General features: G+C 44.8%; 1 protein-coding gene across 2 annotated transcripts in view; it reads right to left on the bottom strand.

Moving 5' to 3' along the window:
* VWC2L (von Willebrand factor C domain containing 2 like) overlaps positions 1-26,203 on the bottom strand; it is a 46,971-nt gene that overhangs the window by 20,111 nt on the left and 657 nt on the right. The window contains exons 2-4 of one of the 2 annotated variants that reach the window (XM_021537218.2): positions 23,879-24,345; positions 7,691-7,820; positions 1,645-1,912 (exon numbers count right to left, since the gene is read on the bottom strand). In XM_021537218.2, the coding sequence (XP_021392893.1) occupies positions 1,887-1,912; positions 7,691-7,820; positions 23,879-24,289 (567 nt within the window). In that variant the 5' untranslated portion in view covers positions 24,290-24,345 and the 3' untranslated portion in view covers positions 1,645-1,886. Of the gene's footprint in view, positions 1-1,644; positions 1,913-7,690; positions 7,821-23,878; positions 24,346-26,203 lie in introns of those variants that run through there. The other variant, XM_021537217.3, reaches the window with a different exon arrangement.

Genomic DNA, 26,203 nt, shown 5'->3' with positions numbered 1-26,203 from the left:
ACCATGCAAAACACCCCAGCCTCCTGCAATGTGCCTCTGAGCCACCAGAGGTATCAGCAGGTCAGATCCTCAGCTGGAGTAAATCAGAGTAAAACAATGCTGTGTTTTACACCAAGTGACACTGACACAGGATTTGGCTTTCAGCTTCTCTTGCAGCAAAATTATTTACAGCAATGTCATTGGATCATAAAGTCACTTTTGGTATTTTAAAGTCACACCAAGAACCAGGTGGGAAACAGCAACACAATGCCTGCTTTAATTTCAGTACTGTCCAGGCTCCTTGCGTTCTGCAAAAGAACCTGGCTTCCCAGTGGGAATCTAGGAACTCTTCCCTCCCCCCAAAAAAACCCCTAACCCACCCCTTCTCTACAAGCCATGATGATAGTGAACCTTGAACTACCACTCTCACAGGCCAGTGCACATAAACTTCAGCAACATCTCCCCAAGGGGGAACAATCATGATGAGCAAAAGCTTCTTCATAAATATTTCTGAGTTTGAAGAGTAATGCAGAGCGGGTAACGTGTTTCCCACATCTCTGACAGCAGTGTCTGGCTGAAGGAGATCTTTAGAGCTGGTCCTGTCCCACAAATGGCTTCTCATGATCCTCCCTGACCCTGATCTTCAGGGTGCCTGTTACATTCATCTGAGCTCTGCTGTGGTGGAAGCACAGAAGCGTGGTTAGGACCTGGGGTACAAATTCAGGGTAGCAGCTTTCAGCTCCTGCCTGGCCTTCAGCAATCAGGCAGAGCCTTTTCCTGCTGTCTTTAATTTGTGAATTATCCTTTTCTTACTTGCTGGGCCGAAGCAGAGAACACAGAGGCTTGAGAAGCAGCAGGTGACCCGTGCAGGTGAACACACCAGGTTCAGGGGCTGCTGTCCTGCTGGCTCCACGCTGCAGCTCCCTGGGAATGGAGCTCTTCCAGCAGCATCCCTGTCACTGCACAGCCCAGCACCCCGGCTTTGTGTGAGCACTGAGCTGTGGGATGGACTTAATCACATTAAGTGCTGCTCAGTTCAGGGCTTCTTTGTTCTCTAAAGGCTTTTCCTCTCCCTCTGAAACTTCACAAGGTGGCAAATTCAACTCAGCCCTCCCTGATGCTGTCTAAAATCAGGATGGCTAATTTTGGAGGTTTCAACTTTTCCAAAGCTTTTCACTGTTATAGAGGCCTCTTCCAACACCTTCCAATCTTGAGTCAGCAGGACATTTAAGCACCTGGACAATCCAAGTGCTGGAGATTTCCAAAGCAATGGAGGAACTAGCTCTTGACAGATGCTTTTGTGCCTCATTCTTACCAGCAAGTTCAGCACCTACACGCCTTTAACTCCTTGGCCTGAAGTGATCAGATGGATGAGCTCCACTGAAAATCAGTTTCAGGGAAATGACTTCTCAAGGAACAAGAGTAAAGCAAGCACTGGAGTATTTTGTCAGGTTGGTGTGTGCCTGGCACAAATACACCTCCTCATTTTCAGTCTTGATCTTCTACCAGCTTGCAAACTGATCCTTTCTTTCCTCTGTTGGTAATCAAATCACTGCTTCAATTGAGCTAAGGGGGCACTGCTGTTCACACTGCTGCTGGTCATCACAAAGAACATTATCCAGTCCTTCCTGCAGCTGCTCAGGCTGACACCTGAAGGGGGTGGTGGCCGTGGGGGTGACCAAATGCCCCAAAAGCTGGCTGTCATCAGTACTTCACAACCATGCAGGGTGACGTGGCTAAGCTATGCTACTTCCTTCAGCTGCCAGGACCTGGGGAGAGGATGGTGGAGTCCAGCAAAATCCAGCGTGGGGAGCACTTCTTCTCCTTGGCTGGGCACATTCCCTTGCATCTGCACAACCAACCAGCACATTGCATAGACTGTGACTGAAGGGGGTTTAAGTGCAATCTTAAAATCTGGCCATTTCAGGAATTCCTGAAATAAATTAGAAGAGGAATTTTATTTAGTTGTTTGTTTTTGTTGTTTTGTTTTTTTTCTCTAAAGGGATCTCCCCATGGCTCCAAATCACTGTTTTCCACAACGTAAATGAACATGAAGTCTTCTCTCATCCTCTTGCCACAATTTCTGTGTCGCCTTTATCCTCCAACAGTTGTATATAATCAAATGGCAGACAAAACATCCTGTCCCCAAATCCTTCCCTCTTTTTTTCCTCAAACTTTTAGTATTTTTTCCATGCTTCCTTGATTTTTTGTCACTGATCAAGTTGGAAGCAGAAGCTTTCCAAAACAATGACCTGGAGCTTCAGCGATCCACATCTTGCAGATAAATAACAAGCTACATTTATGCAATAAAGCACCAGCACTGGATTATTCCATATTAAATCCTTGGCACTTTTCAAGACAGCAATAATTTGGAACAACAGAGACCACGTGGGGAAGGGTTTTTGTCAGTATTGGTTACCAACATGCACTGTTAATCCATCACCTTCACCCACAGGAATTTACACTCAGATGGAGCCTTTTGGGTGGGTGACAACAAGAATCCTGAAGGGTTTTGCAAAGTGAGCAGCTCCCATTGCCCTCCCAGGGCAATCTCAGGGCAGGAGTTTGGCTGTCCCTGGTTGGGAAGGAAGAGCTCTGCTCCATGACTGCATTGCCATTGCCTCTTGCTGTGGCACCCAGGAATTCCTGCCCTGCTTACTTTGGAGATGAAGTTCATGAACCACCTCTGACTGGCTGGGCAGGACAGGAATAGCCTGGCCCATGGAATACCAACTGCCCCACTGCCCACAGCACAGCTGTTCCAAAGGGACACCCCTGGGCACTCCCAAACATCTCCCACTCAGAAAAATGCATTTCTTCATAGCACTTGCTAAGAAAAGGCAGCATCAAAGGTCTGCCCCCAGGTGTTACTCTACCCAGAGACATGCAAAGCTCACTCAGGGACATGTGTAACAGGGATTTGTTTGCCAAAGGAGAGGCTTCAATAGGCTGGGAAAATCCCTGGGGGGCTCCTGAGCAAGACACACTGTGCTACAGCAGGATCAGGCTGGGGTGCAGAATGCTTATTTCAAATTAACTCCAACAGAGAAATAATGAGCAGTGAGTTTATATTTCAGTAAATTAAGAGAGCAGCTTAGGTAAAATGTGGGTTTATATGCATGGAAATAAATTATTTACTCACATTTGTGCTCATGCCCTCAAATATGAAGATATTTGTAGGTATTTATTAATATTTATACCACATTATAATAAATACCCACAAGAGCTTTGCATGAAGACATGTTATTTTACCATTGTAAAATCTGTTGAAGGTCAAAGGGATCTTTTACTTGTGTGTGGATGGCAGGATCAGCCTCTTTACTTGAAAATCTGTATCAACTGTGATAATTTAAAACTTTAATTAAAGGCTCAGTGACAGATTATCTACAAAATGTCTTCCTGCTGCCCAGTATTCCATCACGAATGTCTTCAGAAGCCCAGGCTGAGTAAACACACTTGCCAGGGAATATTTCACTGTGGACATGTTGGCTTTTACCTGGCTCATTGGGTAAAAAATTCTTTTGATGAGGATTGGTGACAACAAAAATTAAATTTGAGGCAAAACCAGACCCCAACCCAAAAATGTGTAATATTTGTTTTGTTCATCCCTCAGGAAAATGAAACACAGGGAATTTTTCCCTTTGTGCACTGCAGTAGGTGAGAGTTGCTTGGAGCTGGCAAAGCAGAGGAACCCACTGAATCTGGATCATGGATTAAATGATGAAACGTTTAATGAAACGATGTGAGGGATGATACAGTGGGGATGCCTCCCCATCCCAGCATCCTGCACCACTCCCAGACCACATCCAAAGGCTTGAAGGGAATGGGAAGAGCAACCTCCAAGTGATGCACAGGAAGGGAGTTAAAGCACACACACACCCCACCGATAGCAGGGCTCACCCCACAGCAGTGGGTGGGTTGATGGGGAGGGACAAGCAGAGGTCTGGGAATGGAGAGAAGGGCCCAGGAACACCCCATAGGCACCTCCTCAGCCCTGGCCACGGGAGCATGCAGCCCTCGCTGGGAATTTTGGCTCGGAAAGGCTCTGGCACAAGTGCAGTGGGGGATGTGCCCACAGAAATGCAGCAGAACCTGGGGCAGGAGGGACACAGGTGTGGCACCACGAGCTGGACTCTAGCAGTGACAGGCCACTTGGAGATCCCGTAGAGGACAGAGTTAACAGCAGTGACACACTTTTGTCTGGAGAAGTCACAGGGACGGGAAATAACAACTCGAGGCCATAATTCTGTGGTCTGTCACTACCAGGAAACGTGAAATCCAGTGACCTTTCATCTCTGTGACAGAAATGCTGCGCAGCACCTGGAGCCATCGCCCTTAAAATCCATTCTGACAAAGTGGATGATAGGACACGAAGGAGAAAACGTCCTCTGCCTCCTTCACCCCAAATTTGAACCTCCCAGTGAAGTCTGCATGCTCCAAGGAATGTGGTATCCTTTGCCAGGAACAGCCAGCCTTGAATGAGCTGCTGTGGTTAGTGAGGCACGAGATAACAATTTCATTTCTTTGGCCAAGAAGGAACAAATCTCCAAAGCCATTTGTTCAGACTGCTCTTAAATGATGGGAGAGAAATCAGTATTGGCTTTCTATGACTCTTTAGGGCAGGAATGTTAAATCAACAGATTTTTTGCATTATCAGAGGATCACAGAATTCCACACTGGTTTGGGTTGGAAGGGATCTTAAAGATCATTCCCTTCCATGCCCTGCCATGGGCAGGGACACCTTCCACTATCACAGGTTGCTCCAAACCCCATCTAACCTGGCCCTAGACACTTCCTGGGATAGGGCAGTCACAGCTTCTGTGGCAGCCTGTTCCAGTGCTCACTGAATCACAGCACTTCTGCCCTTGGCAGGATGCAATTAATAAGGTTATGAAAACCTATCTGACTCTATGGAAAGAGAATTATTCTCTCATTAATAGCAGCAACAGCTAAACAAGCAGGCAAGCCATGCTCCTAGCGGAGTGCAGCAAATGATGCAGGGCTGTGTTTAACCTAAAATGAGGATTTTCCGTACCAAAATTTTAAGGGGTAGCTTTTGAATTCAGGATTTGCAGCACAGAGATTACTCCCCTCACCCCCAACAACTGTATCCCTTGAACTCTTCTGTTTGTCAGTCTGAAATTACAGCCTCATGGACTAAAATCTTTTCATCACACCAGAACACAGCACTGTGTCTTCACCACTTTGGCAGAAGACAAAAGCTACTGAATGGAAGGGAAAAAAATATTAAAAAGGGGTGTTTCAGTCATTTCAGTGGGTCTGTCAGCTTGTGTTATCTTCATGAATTTGTGAAACTGAGCTTTAATTGACCAGCAGAAGCAGAGGACTGAAAGACAAAATTTTGGTCTCAAGATGAACACAGAGCTGAAAACAATGTGCTCCTCATTCATTAGGATGTGTCAGAGGGATTCAGATGGGGAGAGGCACAGGAATGGCTGCTACTTCCACTTGGATCTCCCAGAGTGTAAGAGAAAGGTGAACGGTGTGCACCACACTCAGCCATGTCCAAGAGCAGGAACAAACTCTGATCATCATTCCCCAAGACACAGGAACTGCCCTGGTGCCTACCAATTTCTTCGCTTCATGTGTGAAGGACACAGCCAAAACTGCCACTTGGGCCAACTCTAAGCCAGTCAGCCCCAGCAGCAGCAGGAGGAGCAGGAAGCCCTCCCAGCTGAGGGGTCTCCATCCCTACAGCCAGGCTGGGACGCCAGGAGGGGTTCAGCTCCCCCCACAGCACCCCCATGCAGACATGTTCCTGCATCCCAAGGAACAGCCACGACCCTCCACTGGCTGAGCTGTGCTGCAAGCCCCAGAGACCAGGATTCCCAAGGCATCCAGGCTGCTCTGATGGGGATGGTGAGAAATACCTCCCTGCCTAAAAAAGGTCTCACATGTAGAGCTTTATGTGTATTCCCAAGAGATGAGCGAAGAGAGGAGTGGAGAGACTTGGTAAAACCATAGATGAAGCCTCCTGGCTTCCCTGGGAGGGTTCCAATGACTTCACTGTGTCCCACAGTCCAGTCAGCACGCAGCTGATCTTCCTCCTGTCCTCCTGTCCTTGCCCCCACCAGCAGGAGCTGCTCTTTCCCTTTCCCCCTGGCTGTTCTGGGAAGAAAGATGCTCCTCACCCCTGGTCACCAGGGTAGTTGGGGACTGCAACACAGAAAGTCACCAACTCCCAAGGGGGCACATGGTCCTGGGGGAAATGGTCATGGTGGGGAAGGGTTGGGAGAGAAATCCAGCAGCCCCTGGAGCTGTGAAAGCCCCTCTGAGCCGGCACTCCTGGGAAGCCTCAGGGATGCTCACAGGTGGGATTCATGTGATGCAGACTGGATGGGATGTGCTGCACTGTAAATGAGGAGATTTGGGAAGGTGCCCTACATGTGACAGGAGCACAGAGGCCACACAAGCTCCAGAGGTGTTTGTTGGGGTGTGAATGTGTCTGAGCTTGGTGACAGGCCTGGGGACAGCCAGTGGTACCCCCAAGTCACCAACACAGGATACCAGTCTTGGTGAGTGTGATGAGAAACCTCACACCCAAACACAGCTGTACACAAAGGGGGTGCATGGAGCTGGGTAACAAACCTCTCCTCTGAACTTCAGCCATAAAAACAAGCCAATGAGATTTCCTACAAACATTTTCTGCTTTCCAACAGAAACACAAAACTAAATGAAAATCTGACAAAATAATTTTGAAAAAAAATACAGATACAAACCTCAGGATTTGAAGTAATATTTATGGCATAATTTTCCAAACATTTTTAAATTTTTCAAGTTCCTTCAGTAAAAGTATTTTACGTTTCCAACTCTTTGCCTTTACTCTGTTTTACAGAGCAGAAAATGTCTTGAAAATGTTATTTATTTACCAACATTTTCATTTAAGTACAAAAGCAACCGTTACTCTTATCCAGCAACGGTGATGTACGTAAGAGCAAATATATACGGATAGTGAATTCTAAACACAAGCAGATGAATCCAAGTAGCCATTTCTTACATGTTTAGAAAGCTGTGAAAAGGTTTATGTGCAGCTACCTTACCTTTTAATATGTCTTCACATCTACATTAGGAGAAAGGCTTTTTCAGAGACTTATGGGAGTACAGGCTGTGTACTCACAGCCCGGGAGACCTTTTGGAAACTGATTTATTTTCCAAAGAGGTATTTTCAGTCATTCCAAAGCATTTCTTGAAAGTATGGATGAATCTAATTCATGAAATCACTTCAGCGGGATAATGAGGCCCAGTGCTACACAGAAACTCCAGCATACACCTAACAATGTTCTGGGCTTTGGTGGTTGTCTTACTGGCCACAGGAAAAGTTCTGTCATTGATTTTGGTGAGTTTTCCCTTGGCCTTAGATAATAACCATTGGTTTGTTAATGCAGGGACAAACATTCTCTCTTTTCTCATGTATTTGATTCTCTGTTAGACTAATTTTGAGAAAATAATGAAGAAATGAAACAACAATCACTGATATCAGGACTCAGTCCCATAAAACCTTTGTCAAGCCAGTCATTCCATCTGCTTCCAGGAGAAGATATAGGCCAGGAAGGGCGACTTAAATTTTCACCCCGTAACTGAAGCACCAGGAGAAGGACCGGCCTGTGCCAATGGAAGCAAACCCAGCAACAGCATTTCAATCAAATGTTTCCTTTATATCTCTGTTAAAGCCAACATGGTTCTTTCTTACCATTTTTGCAGACAGGACAACACTGCTCTGGTTCATAGACCGGGTTGACACACTCGGGGACTGCGCAGTCTGCTACAACACAGTGAACTTCATTGCTGGGCTCGCAGCGACACCATTCGCATGGCGAGGGCTAGGAACAAATCTCAAATTAGCCCAGTGCCTCCCGCAGCTCACAAGTTTGCAACATTCCCATCCTGCCACAAGATAAACACATGAGCGTTCAATAGCCCTTGACTGAGTCATTCATCATGGGTGATACAAGGTAACCTCTGGCACAAAAGAGCAACAGCTGAAATAGGAAACCACATCTGAAAAACCAGCCAGCCTCAGCCTTGTTTTCCCACGCAGAGAGCGAGGCCTTTTAGGATTCTAGGTCCCCAAAAGAACTGAGCTGCAGCCTCTAGGTTGTACCTTGCTGTACCCATCTGTTCTATCTTACATGCGTGGCCAGAAGAGCAGAATTTGTGAAGGTTCTGAGTGGTGGTTGATTCCAGGAAGGGAGGACAGGCTGATTTTCCAGGCCATATCCATCACTCACGTAGACCACCACTGCCAGCCACCCCTAGGTTGTTGGAAGGGTGGTGCTGGGATGGCCTGTCCATCTCCCAGCTTCCTTGGCGTGTTTTCATTCCCACTTTTCAGGGCAGAAGAGAACAGTGTTGCTCTTGGCGGGGCAAACCCATTTCTTCCCATGTTTGTACAGCACCTTTGTCGGGGGTCTGTGAGTACTCCCATAACACAACCACGAGATCTCAGCCTGGCCCCTCTCCTTCTTGCTTCAGCAAGGTTTGTGAGCAACAGGCTCACATAAAATACGTAAAGAATTAAGAGACTGAGTAATTCTGCTGAGTCAGGAATTCAGGATTAAAGAACCCAGCTAAATGGTTTTGTTTCAGCACCATCAGTTCGGCCAGGAAGCTCTATCCACCTCCAAATTGCACAGAGTTGTTACTGTCTCAACCTTTAAAAAGCTGTGAAAATCTGGTGAAAACACAGAAAGGTCAGTGTTTTAAGGTTGCAAGTGACTTATGTGTGTGCTAGTGTCATGAAAGCATGGCAACAGAGCTAAGGAAGGAGACTAAGAGGAGAACTGAAAGGAAAATAACTTCCTTTCAGTACCAGTAGGTTCGATATGTAACTCCCAGTTTCTCAGCATCCATCGTTAACTTTTCAATGAGTAAATGTAGGTATTGGGAAAAATTCTGCTTTATGTGAATCTGCAGCTGTGGGAATTCCAATATTAAAAAAGAATATTACTCAATATTAGAAAATAAAGTGGGATGTAAAGAACGAAGGATTCATCCTGATGTATTTCAGACCTCAGTGGTGGGTCACTCATTTCTACAAGACAGATACAACCTGTGAGCCCTGTTTATGGCTGGTAAGAAGCTCTTCAGTTGACTTCTAAGAAGTTCCATGTGTCTTGAGTCGAATAATTTATTCTCAGGAAATTTATTTCTGACTTAAAATGCACTAATTAAAGCTTCCCTTGCTTTGTCTCAGCATCTGCAGTCTATAATTCCCATCACCTCTCATTTGCTCATGGCTTTGGCAATTTAGATAAAATCAGCACTCCTTGAGCAAGGGAAGAAGTGTGTGGAGGTGGAATTCCTCTCTCTAATTATTGTTCCTCTTTCAATCCTGCTTTGATTTCTGTCTGAAGCACCAGGAATCTAAATTCATTTGACTGACATTTCTTATTCAAGGCTATTTAATAGGAAGAAACAATGCAGAAGAAAACAGACAGAGCTATTTGCTGAGGGATCAATAAGAAAATTGCTGCTTTGTTTTTACTCATTTTAATCACTAATTATATGGAGCAGTAGAACTAGATCTTGTGATTTGTGGAAGCTTTCACTGATGTCTCCTTCAGAGCTTGTACCCATCCACACTCTCCAGTGGCTGCGGTGCTAAGGAATATGTGATGCTTTTCCAGGGCTGCAGCCCAATCCATGGCTCCAAGAGGATCAAGCACAAGCAGAAGCTGCCCCTGAAGGACTCTGCAGCTGAGCAGATGAGACATGACACACACATCTTCTGCCTCAGCCTTGGTGCTGCAGCCTGAAAATGACACTGTAACAAAGCAGGATGTTGCCTGATGCTCAGAGCAGCTTCTCAAGCAGGGAGAGCTGCACAGTTACAGAAGGAAAACACACCCTGGCAGAACACCAAGCGAACTGATGCCTTGAGAGGCTGTCCTAGAACACAGGCTGGACAGAGCTAAAGAATAAAGTAGGGATTTATTAAAAGGATCCAAGGTGGATCCTCAATGGATCCACCTTGGGCAGCACAAGAGCCCAGCCAGGGCTGCACCCAAGATGAACCAACATGGTCACAAAATGGACAACTGGTCACAGGGTCTCTCGCTTTTATCAGTTCTGCTCTATTTTCATATTGGAGTTAATTGTTCAATTATGGCTTTAGGTTATGAAGTCCCATCCTCCTTGTTTTTCTCTCTTCAATTCACAATTGTTTATACCTTTTGGGCCTGGAGCTTGTAACAGCTGTCCTTGGACAAGCTGGAAAAGGATTGCTCTTTACTTACCCTGTGAAGAGAACTTGCTAGCATTTAATATGCAACTCAGAGTTACACAATAAAGCAGCACAGAATCTGAAAAATATAAAAGCCAAAACTTAAGGCATCATTTTCCCCCTTTAGAGGCTCAACCTAAGCCACCAGACGAAAAGTCTGCTTTGGAATGAACCAGACCTTTCCCTGCCACCTCCTCTTCCTCACTGTATTAAGGTCAAGCCACATGATCTTGATCACTCAGGATCTTCCTCTATCTGACCACTTTGGTCACTTGTCAGTGCCACTTACTACGAGGGACTCCAGCACTCCTGTCCACTTGGTTTATGAGAGCCTTGGCACTTCCTTCCATGGGATGTGCTTTGGGATCCGATCTGCAAATCCCTGCCCATTCAGAAAGGACTTTGTCCCAGGTACACTGGCCGAGCATTTGAAGCTGTCTGCAGGCTCTGCATCTGAGCTATTACTTTCCCTGGTGCTACCCTTCTTGTGGAACAATTCTGGGACACAGGCCAAAAAGTCCTCTGTCTATTGGTACAGGCAGCAGGAAGACCAGACAGCAAAATGACAAACTGGGAACCAACCAGTGAAGAACAGGGAACCAGCAGATGTCCTTAAGTTTGGTTTCCTGTTTCTCAATTTAAAGATTTATCCCCCATGAGAGAGGGGTGGATTACACTTTTGTAACCACTGAAGTTCAAACAACAGTTCCAGAAAAGGAACTCTCATATCCTTTCTGAAGAAGGATACTGAAAAAACAGAGGGGGTTTTCTGGAGTAGGAAGGAGAGAGGACACTTTCCCACATGAACAGTGCAAATGCTTTATCTGGGTCCCTTAAACTGATATTCTAGAAAGAGTATTAAAATTAAAGGATCACAGAAGGTGGTAATTTATTCACCCCCATGTCCAAGACAGAAGAATCTCTTAGAAAACTCTCTAGGAAATGATTGATTAGGCAGGATTTCAAGAGCTGTTGGTGAAGAAATATTCTTCTGACCACTGCCCAAAAAGAAAGGGTGCTCACAATGCCCAGCCACAACACCGATACATGACCATTCCATGGTCCTGCACTGCTCAATAAGATTTCAGAAATGGCTCTATCAGGAGCAAACTGGGCCCTTCTGTAGAAAGTATCAGTCAGTAGAGCAGTCTGACTTGGCCAAACCAGTGCACAGCACTGAAATTCTTTTTACCCCATCTCCACTCCTAATGGGGGTGAGAGCAGTGACCCTCAGAGCCAGTGGGGCGATAAGTTCTTGGATGTTGTTGTCAGTGTAGTGGCCAAGTCAAGCCAAGCTGGTGGGAAGCAGACATGACCAACAGCTATCCACCACTCAAGGGTTTTTAACAGCAGCTGAAATGGGACCCAGAGCACAAGGGACCTTCTTGGTCTCTGCACTGACCCTAAATCCCCTCTCCTTCAGCCAGTCACTTCTAAAAGACCAGAGCAGCACAACTCATTCATAACCACCCCTAAGATCACAGCCCAATTTCTATTTCTCTTCTGTTCTTCTGATCTAAAGGAACACTGTGAGCCCTGGTTAGGCTGGGAGGGCAGGTCCAGTCCCTGGGCAATCCTGTGTAGGATGGCCCCATCACACACCTCAGGATGGCTGGAGGAGGGAGCCAGCACTCCTTCTGTTGTGTGGCTGGAGAACCTAAGTCTCAGGTGCAGTCAAATGGGAAACATCTGCAATCAGCAGCGTTTGTTAACAATGCAAGAAGGGAGGAAAATTAGAACAGAGAATAGAAAATACACACAGCTAATAAAGATTTTATGTGTGCGAACACGTAATGATAAACTTGATAGATGATATAAACAAACACATGAAAAAGGCAGCAAAGGAAACAGAGCAGGAGAAATTGGGGAACCAACCAGGGATAGGGGTGCCCCACCTCCTAAGCTTCACTCTTGCACCCCTACACACCAACTCCCCACCGCTTTCACCCTCTTTTTGGAAGCAAATGCCAGCACAGGTAGGAATTGTGACTGCTAACATCATCCAGCTACTTCTCTCTTACAGGGCTGGGCACCACGTGGGTCCTTCTTTGGTCAGCTACAAGGTTTCAAAAACCCACACATATTTCATACCTTTGAGAGGTCTGTTTTGTGAGCAGGTCCTCAAGTCCTCTAAAAGAACTGGTGGACAGTCACAGACAATTCTTTAAGCAATAGCCTACAAAACTGATTATTCCCAAACATAAGGGAGAGGTGGAGAGAAGAAAATGAAAATCTGAATTCAAAGCTCAGAATGTTAAAATCTACTCCTTTATGCTTTTCTACAGCTGAAGAGATCTGAATCAAACATTTTTTTTAGACCATGGCAGCTGGTACAATCACACCAATAACTGACACACAAAACTTCAAGATTTTAGGCAAGATTCTGCAAGAAGCACCTCACTCATCTTATTTAGTCAAAGGAATTCTCTTGTTGCAAATACTTACTGAACCTCATCTCTGTATTTCTCCCTTAGCTCATGTCCTGGCCATAGTTACAGCACCTAAGCCACCCCTCTGCTGCCCCAAACATGGGAAAGGCTTTTCTATATCCTCACCAAGCAGGAATATTCTCCCTGAGTGAATGGAGGAAGCATATATGTATCAATGCAACATCATTTTGCAGCCCTTCTTTGCCTGCCTGCAATCAGGATTTCTCTGTCTTTAGGTCTGCTCGTCAATCACTCTTAGCTGCTTCTACAGCAAAAGCTCTGGAGAGGTGGAGAGGGAGTGATTTACCTAAGACAAACTAAAAACCCTGAAGATGACATCTTACTGATACTTTTTGTTCACCTGTTTGTCCTGTCAGTCAATAAGAAGCCTTTTTCCTCACTTTTCCCTCTGCTGCCACATTCACCAGGCTAACTGGTTTCCAAGTCACCCCGCTCAGATGTCTCAGACCAAGTTTTAAGGCTGCAGTTCCCTGTGATCAGTTGGGATTCTTCCAGCTGGCTTTGCTCAGACTTGGGGTTTGAGACTCATACCCCTGCAGAAGCTGGGAAAATGCTGCTCATTTTCCAAGCAGCCTTCCAAGACTAAAGTGCTATTTGGCACCTGAGTATTTCAAGAGCCAGTGGATCTTGCATCATTAAAACTGACTTGTTACTCCTAGAGACCTTCCACTCCATGAACTTAGAGGCCAGCTCCTCCAGGCATGTTTAGCACAGCCATTTCCTAACACTTGGAACCTCTCTTCACTTTTCCAAGAAAAAGCCTTGAATTATGTGGCATTTTCTTTGTTCCTGGGTTTTCAGCCTCATGGAAAAAGATATACATCTTTACTGGAGCCAGGCTGCTCATAGCCTGAGATGCAGTAATCAGGATTTGTTGTGCTGCTCCCTTCCCCCTCCTTCCTACAGCTAAGCCTGAAGAGAGATTTTGTACAAGGATGTGCCCTAATCCCATTCTGAAAGGCTTCATCTCATTGCCAAGGTCTCACGAAGTGGTGCATAAGGACCACGTTCTCGTGCTGCCTGACACACGACAGCCCTTCACCAAGCAGACACAGCTCCTACCAGACAGGTGCAGAGCAACAAAGACTCCACAGCTATTGTACCAGGAATACTTGACTTTTTCTGGGGGAACAAAATGAGTGTTTACAACCATCTAACCATGTTATCACGCACATACGGATCATCATGCAGGGGCTGTCCAAGTCATTGGAAGAAAATCCAAGTATTTCCACTGAATCAAGTGGAAATTGAGGCCCTGTTACAGGAGCCTGTGGTGTTCTTCACAGTCCAACAGGTGAATTTGCAACACGGCCAGAATGACTGGAGCCATCTGCTTAGTTGACTGGAACACAAAGAGGGGTATAAACACAAAACCAAGCCAGTGGGCTTGATTCTGAGCTCTGGGGAAACCCAAGGAGCCATCACACCAGAGCAAAGGCAGAGGAGATATCGGGACTCTCAGTACCACTGCAAACCAAAATCAGCTCCTTCAAACACCAAAAAGGTGTCTAAGAATGTTCCTCTTCTAGCTAATACTGCAAAGGGAAAAATGCTGTTCTTGCCAGTTTTACTGATTATGGAGTTGAAATGCTTTCTCCGTCTTTGAGAAGACTTTGGAAGAAGTGCCAACCCCTCAAAAAGGAAGTGCCATCCTCTGCATTTCCGCTGATGCCAAGGTGGTTTGGGATGCAATGGATCTCACCTGGCAGTTCTGCACACTTAAGGCATCATTGTCACAGATTCAGATCCATGAGTTGTATCCACATACACCTCCTGCCTACACTCTGGATGTATCCCATCCCCTGAAAGTGCTGGGCTCCAAGAAAAGAAAGACAGAAAACCATCGCTGCTGTCAATCCCTCCCTCTTTTAGTTTTCAAGAGACTCACAGAGATAATCCCATCCCTCAGACAGGATGGACTGAAGGCATCCTGCTCGATGCAGACAAAACAGCAGGAAAAGCAGAGCGATGTAGAGTGACGTCTGTCAAATTGGGCACTTACATCTTAAGAGGAGCTGTAAGTTTTAATGACACTAAGGACAAAGGCAATTCTGATGGAAATTATCTCTGTAGCTACAGATTCAGGTGGAGAATTTATTGGCAGGAAGCAAGGAAGGGAAGAAAGCTTGAAAGGACCTGATGAATAAATTTGGAGGCAAAAATGGCTTCCATATTATGGCTGAGGTGGGAAGTCATAAACCAGGGGATAGGAATAAAAAAAGGAACTGGGGTAGCATTCATCAGAGATACTCCTGGGGGAGAAATTAGAATCATTTTCATTGTTATTGAAATTGCCTGTGATCTCAGACAGATTAGCAGAAGATTGCAGGAAAATTCAGAGAGCTTTCAGCTGAGAAATTCTGCAGGTGCCAAACTTACAGAGAAGGAGCTGCTGAACAAGTCTCACCTGAAGGTGGGACTGAAACCTGCCCATTTCTCTTTTGAGCTGCTCACTTGGCTTTCACTGTAAGCAGTGCGTAAATATCCATCTAATTTTTGTTAAAAATTTGGTAAATGGCTCTTTTGTATGTGCCAATACAAAAACCTGCAAAGGGCAAAAATTTCCCTCATTTTTGTCACTTACTTAATAAAATAAAAATCATCCAGCCAGCTAGTGGAGATACAATATCAATTATACTACAAAAACTGTAACTGCCTGTATTTTCCATAGGTGGAAAGTTGCTCAAATCAACAATATGTTGAGTAATTATAGACAAACACACTCACTGAAAACACCATCAGGTTGCAAATGACTCTGCAACAGGAAAAAAACTATTAAGTCATTAGATAATTTATCTGCAGTGAAAAAATTGGAGCTATATCCTACTTATATGGTGCACTAGCAATACAAATCAACTTTGCCATCCAAAAATTGAAAAATGCTTGCAGCATACTGCAGATTGGCTAAACCAAGGACCTGGCTTCCAAGAAGCAGGAGAAGAAGATGCCGAGATCCTGTTTTTAAGAGAGCCCTCAACACACAAGCAAACATTGCTAACACAAAAGTCTTTCCAGCATGCTGGTGACCAGGCTTGGATTCTGGAGATGGAAAAGCACAAGGATGCTCTAATTGCTCCAGGTTGTGAATTCCTCTCCTCCCTTCATTCCCAGGCCATGCTGTCCATGATCATAACCAACGTTATCCTTGCCATTGTTTGTGAACATTCCTGGGGAGCCCTACAGATCAGTAAAGGCAAATGAGGGGCACAGAAGATTCACCTCATCCAAGTATCCTGGGCCCACATCTGATGAGTCAGGGTTGTGATGGCTTTAGGAGTTTTGTACTCATAGATTTGCTCTGTGCCACACAATTTGATGAGTTTAAAAGGCTCCTGGAACCCTGTCTGGATCTGAAGAGCGACTCCTCCATTAGCTGATGAGAGAGACAACCTTGAGCTGAGTCCTGGCCCCTTTTCCACCAGAGCTGTGCATCTGCAGTCTCGTGGTTCCTTTTCTCTCCCGAGAGCAGCAGCAAAGCTTTCTGTAAAAACATGACTTTGCACTTCTTCCGTGAGAACGCTCTCTTTGCTTTGATATATGTCTCATTTTATTCCTTACAATAGTTGCACCTCACCTACCCTGGGGCTCTGTTACTTTGGTGATAATTTTTATGACTCAATTACAAAAGTTTTTTAGTTCAGCCATGCCCAGGGAAGGGGACTCCTTCTGAAAGGTTACAGATATGACAGACGGGACCGTGGCTCCAACATGTGAAGTGCAGCCCTGTTTGGACACAGAGAAAATGTCTGTGTGTTCTTCACATTTTTTTTAAAGCTTCTTTTAATGCCAGTAAGGAAAGTGAGCCCAGCTGGCAGCTTTGTGCTCTCCATTCCCTCCTGGTTGGCTTTTGTAATGAAGGAGCCATATCTAGCAGAAAGCCTCCTGGAGCAGGAGGACCTGGTCAGAAAGGTGATCCCTTTTACATGTGTTTTCCCTGTACCTGAGTCTGCTGTTGTCTGCTTTGTCCACACTGAGAGATGGGGGAGGGTGGTGAGATCAGCTCCATGGACTGATAAAACACTGAGTTTCTGTTATGGAGGTAGGTATAATACAACCAGATATCACTGGGGAGGACATGTGGACCTTGGTCCTGTTCCTTCTGCAGCTGCCAGTGGTGTCTGAGAGGTTTCTGCTCCTCAGGGGATGTCATCATTTGGTTACAAGCACAGGCTGGGAAGGATGTGAACTGAAAATGGGTTTGAATGGGTTATCTGTGATGAGAGAATACACCGGGGTCTGCTTACACAGGGACCACACTGGGCAAACCCTCAGTCAGAAAGGTTTTGCTGACTGGGATGACCAGTTAACAGACTGAGAGATTCCCTGCTTTCAGGAGCTGTTTCAAACCCTACTGCTTCTCCAAGCATACTGGTTTTACTGTAATTCCCAAAGAATTACTCTGATATTACCACAGAACAGAGTAAGGAAGCCTAACATATCCTTATTTTGCAACTAGACTGAGCATTATAACTTATCTAATTATAGCTTTTAAAACAGTAACTAGAATAATTGGCTGATTGAGCATTTTTTAATGAATGCAGTTCTGCATAGAGCACATTCCAGTGGCAGTAAACACATACCTCACTTCCCCTCACCCTGGCAGGACATAGTTTCCTAAAAAACCTTCTCACCAATGAGCTGTGAATATTTCTAAGGATGACACCCTTCTTCCTAAGCTGATGACCTGAGGACCTCCTGCTCACCAGTCCCACAGAAACAGCCTGGGTGACAGAGACAAACAGCTTGGGCGAGCCAAGGGATGAGCAGCTCTCTCCTTGGCCCCATGGAGCATTGTCTGTCACAACAATAAAGCCTCAGACTTGATTTTACAACTCTTGGAAGGAGCTGGTAACACCTGCATGTACTATGTATTCCATTTCCTTAGCAGTAAGGCTCCAGCAGCCATGGAGAGAGGGCAGGGAAGTGCCAGAGCTTCTCCACTGGCTGTGCAGAGAGATCCCCTCTCCTTCAGCAGCTCCCTGGACAGAGCTGGTCCTGGAAGCCAGCAGAGCTGATGGGCTGTTTCCTGGAGTGAATAACTAAAAACCCAGCCCCAGCTCTGGCAGTACAAATGTTGGGCACACATTAATTCCTGTCATATTTGCTGGAAAAATACCATTCCCTTGGGATTGCACGTACAGGCTGAGCACTGCACTGGACTGCTGCACCATGACTAAAACTGGGGGCTTGTGCTCAGTTCCTGCTGATTCTGAATTGTGGGGATTCAGGTTTTGGTGCTCATACATTTCAGTGGGGAGCTCTGAGTGTGGCACAGCCAGCACCACTGAGCTCTGAGCTTTTGGGGCCTCCCATGTATTACTGTGCTCCAGGGAAGAAAATTCCATGGATTTTTTTTAGCCATATTCTGAATAAAGCCCACCTATTGTAATAATATATTTGTGCATAATGTGATATATATGTTGCAGAATCAGTAGCTAAATTCACAGCATAATTTTAAAAATAGGTTTCACTATAGATCAATATGTGTCAGGCCTATCTATTTTAGTATGTTTTCTTGGTACAAATTATGACAGAAATACAGTAAGTCAGTAATTTTAGATTCCTTTGCATAGACTTTGTCACTGTAATTTTGCCAGGAGGGAGATAATAAATCATACTTTTCCATCTGACTGATGTCCTGTTTCCCCTGTCTGATTTCAATGGCTGTATGCTATCTTCAGAGCTGGCATTGTTCATGGCTCCTTTTATTAAAGCACAGGCACATTATTGAAATTTCTTTTGTATTATGATTTTCTAGCCATATGTGAAATTGCAGAACACACAAGAAGTAAAAAAAAAAAAAAAAAGCCCCACTTTTCTGAGTCGTAGTAGAAAAAAAAGCCTGCTGCACACATATTGGAGAGAAAAATGCCAATATTCCAATGGAGGACCCATGCTGGCCCTCTCCACCCAGGGCTGCTACACTCTTGTCCCTCACCGAAGGGCACCACCCGCCAGTAACACTCTGCAACACCCCAAGTGCTCCATTCATATTTGATAAGATTGCACTCCTAGCCTGGGTACCTGGCACTCTGAGGCAGCTGTTGTTTACACCACTTAATTTCTATTTCTGGCACAGGTCTGGGGGTGGGGAATCTCTTTTTAGTTTCACTGCCTCCTTTTCTCCAGCATCAGGATGGACACACTGTGTTTCAGGGGCTGAGAGCTGCTGGGGTAGCAGCTACATACCTGCTTGCATGTGCCTTTTGATGAGAGGCCTTGCTTTGTTCAGTTAAATTCAGGTAATTGCATTAATAAAACATTTTAAAGAGCATTAACAAAGGAGAAGGAGGTGCCACTATTCTGAAGTAAAGGTTTCCACAATGAGCTGAGAATCAGTGTATGATAATGCTATGCTTACACAGTCCCTCATATATTTTGGGTTCTGATTACACCCTGAAGAACTCAGCTAGAGCTGTATCCCTACTGTGCAAAGAACTGTTCAAGAAGACATAAAATCAGCAAGATACAAAAACGTTCACTGAAGGATTACAGGTGATTTGTGGACAAAACAAAGCAATGAACTTAAGATATAGTGGCAGAGAACAGGGGAAAGAAAAATAAAGTAGAACTTTAGCAATGAAATCTTGTCTCTTTTCAAGTCAGCAAAAACTTTGCCCTGGAAGGAAAAATTTCACTTTTTCTTCTTCTTTTTTTTTCCCTTTTTTTTTTTTGTTTTCTCCAGTGAGGAGGAAAAGGGCAAGGGCAAGAGCAAGGTTTGTTTTGCCACCTCTCCACATTTGTGCTGATGCAAGGGACAAATACTTGGGCATCACCTAGGAACTTTTTCAGTGAGGATAGGTCTGGGAGAAGCAAAGGTGGAAGGGGAGAGAACAAGGAAGTGGAGAAGTCATTGGGAAGGACAGGCAAATAAAAGCAGTAGCAAAGGATAAGCACTGGCAGAGACAATGGCTAGAAGAAATGGCAGCTCTGTGCTTGGCAGAAAGGAAGACAGCCACTGAAAAGCATCCAAAAATGTCCAGAGTATTTTCCAAGCTCAAGTTCACAATTGCAGGTTGAAGCTGCCCTTCTCACTTGAACATCATCAGGAAGACCAAAACCTCTGGTGTTTCCACCCAAAGAAAGGACAGCTCACCCAATGTTCTGCCAGGCTAACACAGATATTTCAATGTCTGTGCAGATATTTTAATGTTCCACACTGCCTTGGAGGAGGATGGCACCATGCTCACTCTCCTGCAGGGACAGGGAGCAGTCCCTGCCTGTCAGTCCAAAATGTAGAGAATATTTCAAGATGTCAGCTTGACAATCTCTTGTGAACTGGCCATTTATCTCCCAGCAATGACATTTTGCTACATATCCAGAGGTGTGCAGGAGGTTATTCTGGATGTGCCTCTGCTGGGTGATGAGAAACCCAGGAAGTTGATAAAGGACTTCCCAAACTGACAAGCCAATCCTCTCCCAGTTGCTTCTCACTGTGGCTACAAATACACTGTAACCACACCATCATTCCATTTCTCAAAGGTGTGTGCTTTTCTGCCAGTAAGTCATGCAAGAGAGCAAAAACTAATCAGCACTTAGGGACACTTGCCTCAGTGACATTTGCAGGAGTTCTCCATCAGCTGCCAACGAACATCCGTCACGCTGGCGGAACACTGTCTCCTTAACTTTACATCAGCTGCTGGCTGGGGACATTCGTTTAAAACACAGCCATGTGTACTTACAATAACCAAGACCAATCTCCATTTGCTTGTTTTCTCTCTCTGAGAAGAGAGGGGAGGATTAACAGCCTCCCTGAAAGATCTCCTCTCCTACAGGCGAGTGCAGAGCACTTGGGATTCAGACCTTAACCTCCAGGACTGAAACTAGAGCAAGGATGATGTGGGAGAGAAAAAGCAGCTGCCAAGTGACCCCAAGAGTCCCTGCTAGATCCCTCTGGAGAAAACAGCCTGAGACTTCCAGCTTCCTTCACACCTTTCCTGCAGCCACCACAGCTGCCCTCACCCTTTCTCTGAGAGCAGACAGTGGGGACTTGAGAGGCCACATTCTAGTCCAACAAAGAGAAAAGCAGAAGACAAGATGGGAAAGAGAGTGATGGATCCCAATAAAACCCACCAGACCTGCCCTCTCTCTTGCTCCACAGGTATCAGAATCCTGACCACCAGGCATCAATCTGTATTTTAATGTGCACATTTGAATCAGATCATGGCTAACATTAGAGAGACTGTGCTGGCCTTTTCTGCAGGGGTTTCCAGGTGGAACCCCAGCCTCAGCCAAAGCTGGGGGTAAATCCCACTGAAACCAGGGAATGAGGCAGGCTCTGTATGGGCAGCTGGGGCCCCAAACCCACCAGCATCTCCCAGGACCCAAAGAGATGAAGATGCTATGAAGACTCTGCCTGGGGTTACTAAGCCATCTGTCAAAGACACAAAATTTTACAAAAGGATACAAGAAAAAAATCTCAATGGATTTGGATTTATAATTGAACTTCAGTTCAGCAATTCATTTGTACATGTTTATGATTGAGGGGCACAAGCATAAATATTTGGACAGCTGTCTAAGCTACATGGCTTGTTGGTATGTTTGTATTTTGTGCTTATGACTATTACGACTCAAAAAATCAGATGTGCAAGATCTGTTCACTAGAAGAAAGTGAAATATTTAAGAAATGGGCCTTTGTAACTACTCTTTCACCCTGACAGCATCACAGTTACAGCCAGTGGTAAGAAAAAAAAGATTGAATCACATTTGGATTTCTCGCCCCAAACCTGAGGAAAAAAAATCTAAAAACAATATAGGATAATTCACCCAACTGGAAACCCCTCATAGATATTGATACCCTAGAAAAAAAAACATTCTGAGAGAAAAAAAATAATCCCAATTTGTGAAAGATCAGGCAGCTGAAATTTCTACAAGATGAGTCAGTCCTGGCACACACACAGACACACACTTGCAAAAGATTTTTAAATAGAGGCTAATTTCAGCTGAAACTCAGCAGTGACAAGAACTTCTATAGATGACGATTTGGAATCTACATACCAGCAAAAGTAAATCAAGTGGGTGAAAGGGTTCTGAGACCACATAAAACAGTGCCTCTGTTTCCACTGAAAGCAGCCTGGGTTTGAGTCAGAACAGCCTCTCGTCTTTGACTTCAGTGCATGTGCAATAGATGTGAGAAAGTTTGCAGACCTTATAAATTCAACAGGATGAGGGAAGCACAGAGCTCAGAGCCTGTAAAACCTATGAGCTGCTCAAGATTTCATCTGCAGAGATAGCAGGTATAATCTTTATTCTGGTGAAATAAACAACAAAATGCTTGGATGCCTCATAAAGTCAAGACTTCAGAGCAGCAGCTTCCTGAATCTTGACGTTTGAAGTTCTGCCTCTCCTATAGAATTGATAAAGTCATAGTTCACAGGTGCTTCTCTTTTCCCGCAGAACAGTGATCTTCCATTGTGTGACTCTCCTACAGTACTTTGAGGAAAAAAGCAATCCACTGTTTATTCTAGGTAAACACAGAGATTTCCAAAACATTGGTTTCTGCCCTACCCAACAACGTATTGAGCTTTCAGCAAAACACAGGTCCAGGTCAAAAGTTTGACTGCCAGCTAAATTAAGTGTGAAGGATCTCACATTAGTTCTGGACAGAAGGTTACTGTGTGTCAGAGTGGTGTGACACTGTCTACTTTGTGCTTCTCAGAGGGTACTGGAACTTTGCTTTCCACACAACACCCCAAGTATATGAATACAGTAAGAAGGGGACCAGATGGCTCCTAAGTCTCTCCAACAGCTTTTCTCAGCTGTATTCTGTTTTCCTAGAGTTTAAGCTGTTATCAGGATGAAATGATTTCTTTCAGGAAAAGAGATCACTTTTTTTCCACTTAATTCACACGCAAGAGATACTTAAATGACAATATCTATTTCTCCCACTGAAATCTCTTCAAAGAGCCCTTACAAATTTCTGCTTCCTAAAAATGAGACCTTATACCTCTCACATGAAAACCTGATCACCTAGGTGGGATATCTCACCACCTGACAACACAGCTGCCACAATGCAACCACTGAAGTGTGATCATGGGATGAACTTGGGCCAGGCCTTCCCAGGGCAAGAAGAAACTCTTATCTGAGCAGTTCACAAGATCAGCATCTTCATATCCCTCAGCAAAGCAGAGCAGGTTGGTCAGGGTGGCCCTCAAGGAGATGCTCCTCATACATTTGCATTACCTTGTGCTTATGACTAATATTAAACTGTCTCGGGCACACTCAGTGACTGCAGTCTCAGATGGACAGAAAAAGATTAACATACACCACACATGATAGAAGAAAGGAACTGTTAACTGCTACCTTCCCTCAAAATGACAATTTCTGTGAAAAAGGGAACAGCCATCTATGTTACTGAGAACTGGTGAAGTACTCAGACCTATATGAAATTATTTTCCTGGTCAAGTGTATAATAAGATCTGGCACTCAGCCATGACGAGTTCTGGGCTGTTGTTAATTATGGAGGTTCAACTCTTAAAGCCATGTGACCTGGAAGAACAAACTTGCATACCTGCAGCTTTTATAGCCCCTGTTCTTCACAGTGAAATGCTGTTTTCCATAGCAGAATTGAAAGCTTGTGATCAAAATCTTTAGAATGAGAACTCTAGGTTGTGTAGTGATTTTGGAAAACACTGACTTGGTTTTAAGATATATTTCAGGATTTCTTTATGACATTCCTTACAACCATTACAATGAAACACACGCTTCTCATTGCTTGAGATGCTCATCTGCCTAAGATTTCATCTTCTCCATTCTAGACAGCCTTATCACAGTTGAAATGAAAAAATTAAATAGAGTTTTCCATCTACTTATTTGCATGCTCATACAGTTATGAATAACAACTCTCAGCACCATGCCATCATTTTTTTGCTATCCAAATTGCAAAAGGGGTCCTTAAAAAGCACTCAGTACTGGTTTACACACCCTTGGCAGTCCAGCATGAGCCATGCTATGAGCAAGGAAGGCAGATGAAGAGGGCTGGCAATTCCCACAGGGGCTTTTGACCGACCACTGGCCCTCAGGAAGTGCACATAAGGGGGAGGTGACAGCTTTTACATGAGCCAGACCTGAATCACCACTAAAAAATTACTTCATCTCCAGCATTCATCCATGGCAGTAAACAAATACTGAGTGCCTTGAGAGTTCCCAACAAAAATACCATTCGTAAAGCATACTAGTATGAAATACTGAAGAAAGGGTTCCATACCTTAAATTCCTCCAAGATTTTGTAATTTTTCCCATGATATTCACAAAAGTTTTTCACTTCTTTGCATTCTGGACAGCATCCATTGTGTTCCACTTTTGTGCACTTTGGGTGGATTTTAGGGCATTCTGGTTGATCACAAACAGGTCCATCCTCAGTACAGACACAAGGACAGTTGGAATGTCCTGGGAAAAAACGTTCTCCCAGTTTGTACACAAAGCCACTGTCATCCACACAGCCCTTCCCCCGGTAATCATCAAAGATCAGATTGTCATTACTGGAGGTCTGGTCCCCTTCATCAGCGGGGTAGTCTTCATGGTTGATGGCAGCTGGAGTGACCAAACCAGGGAGCACAAACAGAAGTATCCAGGCTTCATGGATATGAAGAGCCATCCCCCTCCTCGGCTTCTCCATGGGACCTCAAAGCCAGATACAAACAGTTGCTTCCATAGGGAAACCAGTGTTGCGGTCTGAAAACAAACAGTTTTGAGTGAGAAAAAACTCAAATTTGAAGGAATATTGACTTATAAAAGTCATTGTTTCAACCAGTACCAAAGAATAAATCAAAGTTTTTAACTATCACTGTTTCGTTTGAATTCAACCTCTTCTTAATTATCGGCAAATAGAACAAAGCATGTGAAATACCTACATTAGACACACATGCTTGGAAACATATGACCATAAAATATCTTTGAATGAATGGTGGTTCACAGAATAATCTAATTTTTACGTTCCTCATTTTTGCAGTTGAGTTTTTCGATGCACATTAAACCAGCTGCCTGAAATCGCTTGGTGATGGGCAGCTCAGAGGGTTTTGAAGCCAAGTTTAAGAATGGTTTAAATCTCCTGCGGTGTCCACTGTCCCTTGGTGCTATGTATGGAGCACAACCCACTTCATTAAACTGAGGTGGGAAACCTGAGCTGAAAAAGGAGTTAAACATAATTTGTTGTCAGATCTGTGTCTGATCTGAAAGATGGTGCTGGGCTAAACTTGGGCTGCGAGAGGGAGAATAGTACAGAATCTTATTTACAGCATTTCTGAAGAGGCACTTCCTGGGCTACCAACACAGCCCAGCCCACAGCAGGTATGTTTAACCCTGTCAGAAACAAAGATGCAATTCACCTTCTCCATTATTCAGCATTTCAGTAATCCAGCAAAAAACGCAGAGTGCAGGACGTTAAATGCCTGCATAATGCATGGAGCCGCTGAAATGTGTCGGCCTGATTCAGCCGGAGCCTTTCTCAAAGTTCGGGAGCGATGCAGCACGACCTGCGGTGAGCTGTGCTGAAGTGGAGGAGTGAGGACGGAGCCCGGCACGGAGAGGGGCTTTGAGTGACCCCCGGGAGAGTCGGCGCCAGGAGAAGGCTCCGTGCCGGTGTCTTGGGAACACTTCTGGCTGCCCACAGTGCCACATCACTGCCACCAACCTGCCCACGCACCAGCCCGCAGTCAGTGCAACCCAGGCAGCAAACTGGTTGCTGACCCCTCTTAAAAGAACTGGGCGAAGTATTACAGGAAACTTTTAAATGAGGTGAAATATCAGCATTACATGGACTCCAGAACTACGGAGGTAGATGCTGGCACCAACCAAAACAAGAAGGACTGCTGGGGTGTGTGTGTGTCATCATCCCTTCTTTTCCTCCATTCCCAGGGCATGCACACACAGGCACACGGGGTCTACACAAACATGCATTAACCTACACACACAGGCAAACACGTATTCCTCTCCACCCTTGGGGGGACATTGTTATATATTGGCATTTTTGGTGGACTGCAGATGTTCAGCAATTAATTTGCCCTTAATTGAAGCAAAAAAGGAGCAGCAGGAGGAGAAAGCTTTAATCCTAGAGAAGCAGCTAAAGGATCCTGTTGACCAAGCAGTTTTTCCGAAGCCACAACAGAGGGAGACACCGGATATTACACAGAATCTATCAAATTCGAAAAGATATCTTCTTAATTGAAGTGCTAGCTGTGTTTCCATCACAAGGACTACGCACCCTCATGTTACTCCTCTTAGCAATATCTATTGTAACATGCTGTTTGGAAATCCAGCAATTCATGCAGATACCGCCGCTTAACATATCTACAGAGCAGACTCTCCCCACCTAATGCTACAGGTAGGTTGCAACACTGCAGATTCGTGGGCATTTAGGGGGGAAAAAAAAGCAGCAAACAGAGTCATTCATATCCGAGGAAATGTAAAACACTTGTGAGAATCTGCTGGAGTTTTATGAGGAAGCTCTTAAAACAAATGCGTGTGTATACATGTATGTATTTAAAAGTTCTCCCCAGATATTTTGCCACAGCAGCTGAGACGTCCCACAGCA

Source organism: Lonchura striata, chromosome 8 (genome assembly GCF_046129695.1).
Source record: "Lonchura striata isolate bLonStr1 chromosome 8, bLonStr1.mat, whole genome shotgun sequence".
NCBI classification, from domain to species: Eukaryota; Metazoa; Chordata; class Aves; order Passeriformes; family Estrildidae; genus Lonchura; species Lonchura striata.
Note: the sequence above shows the minus strand (reverse complement) of the source record. Positions and strands in the feature narration are given on the sequence as shown.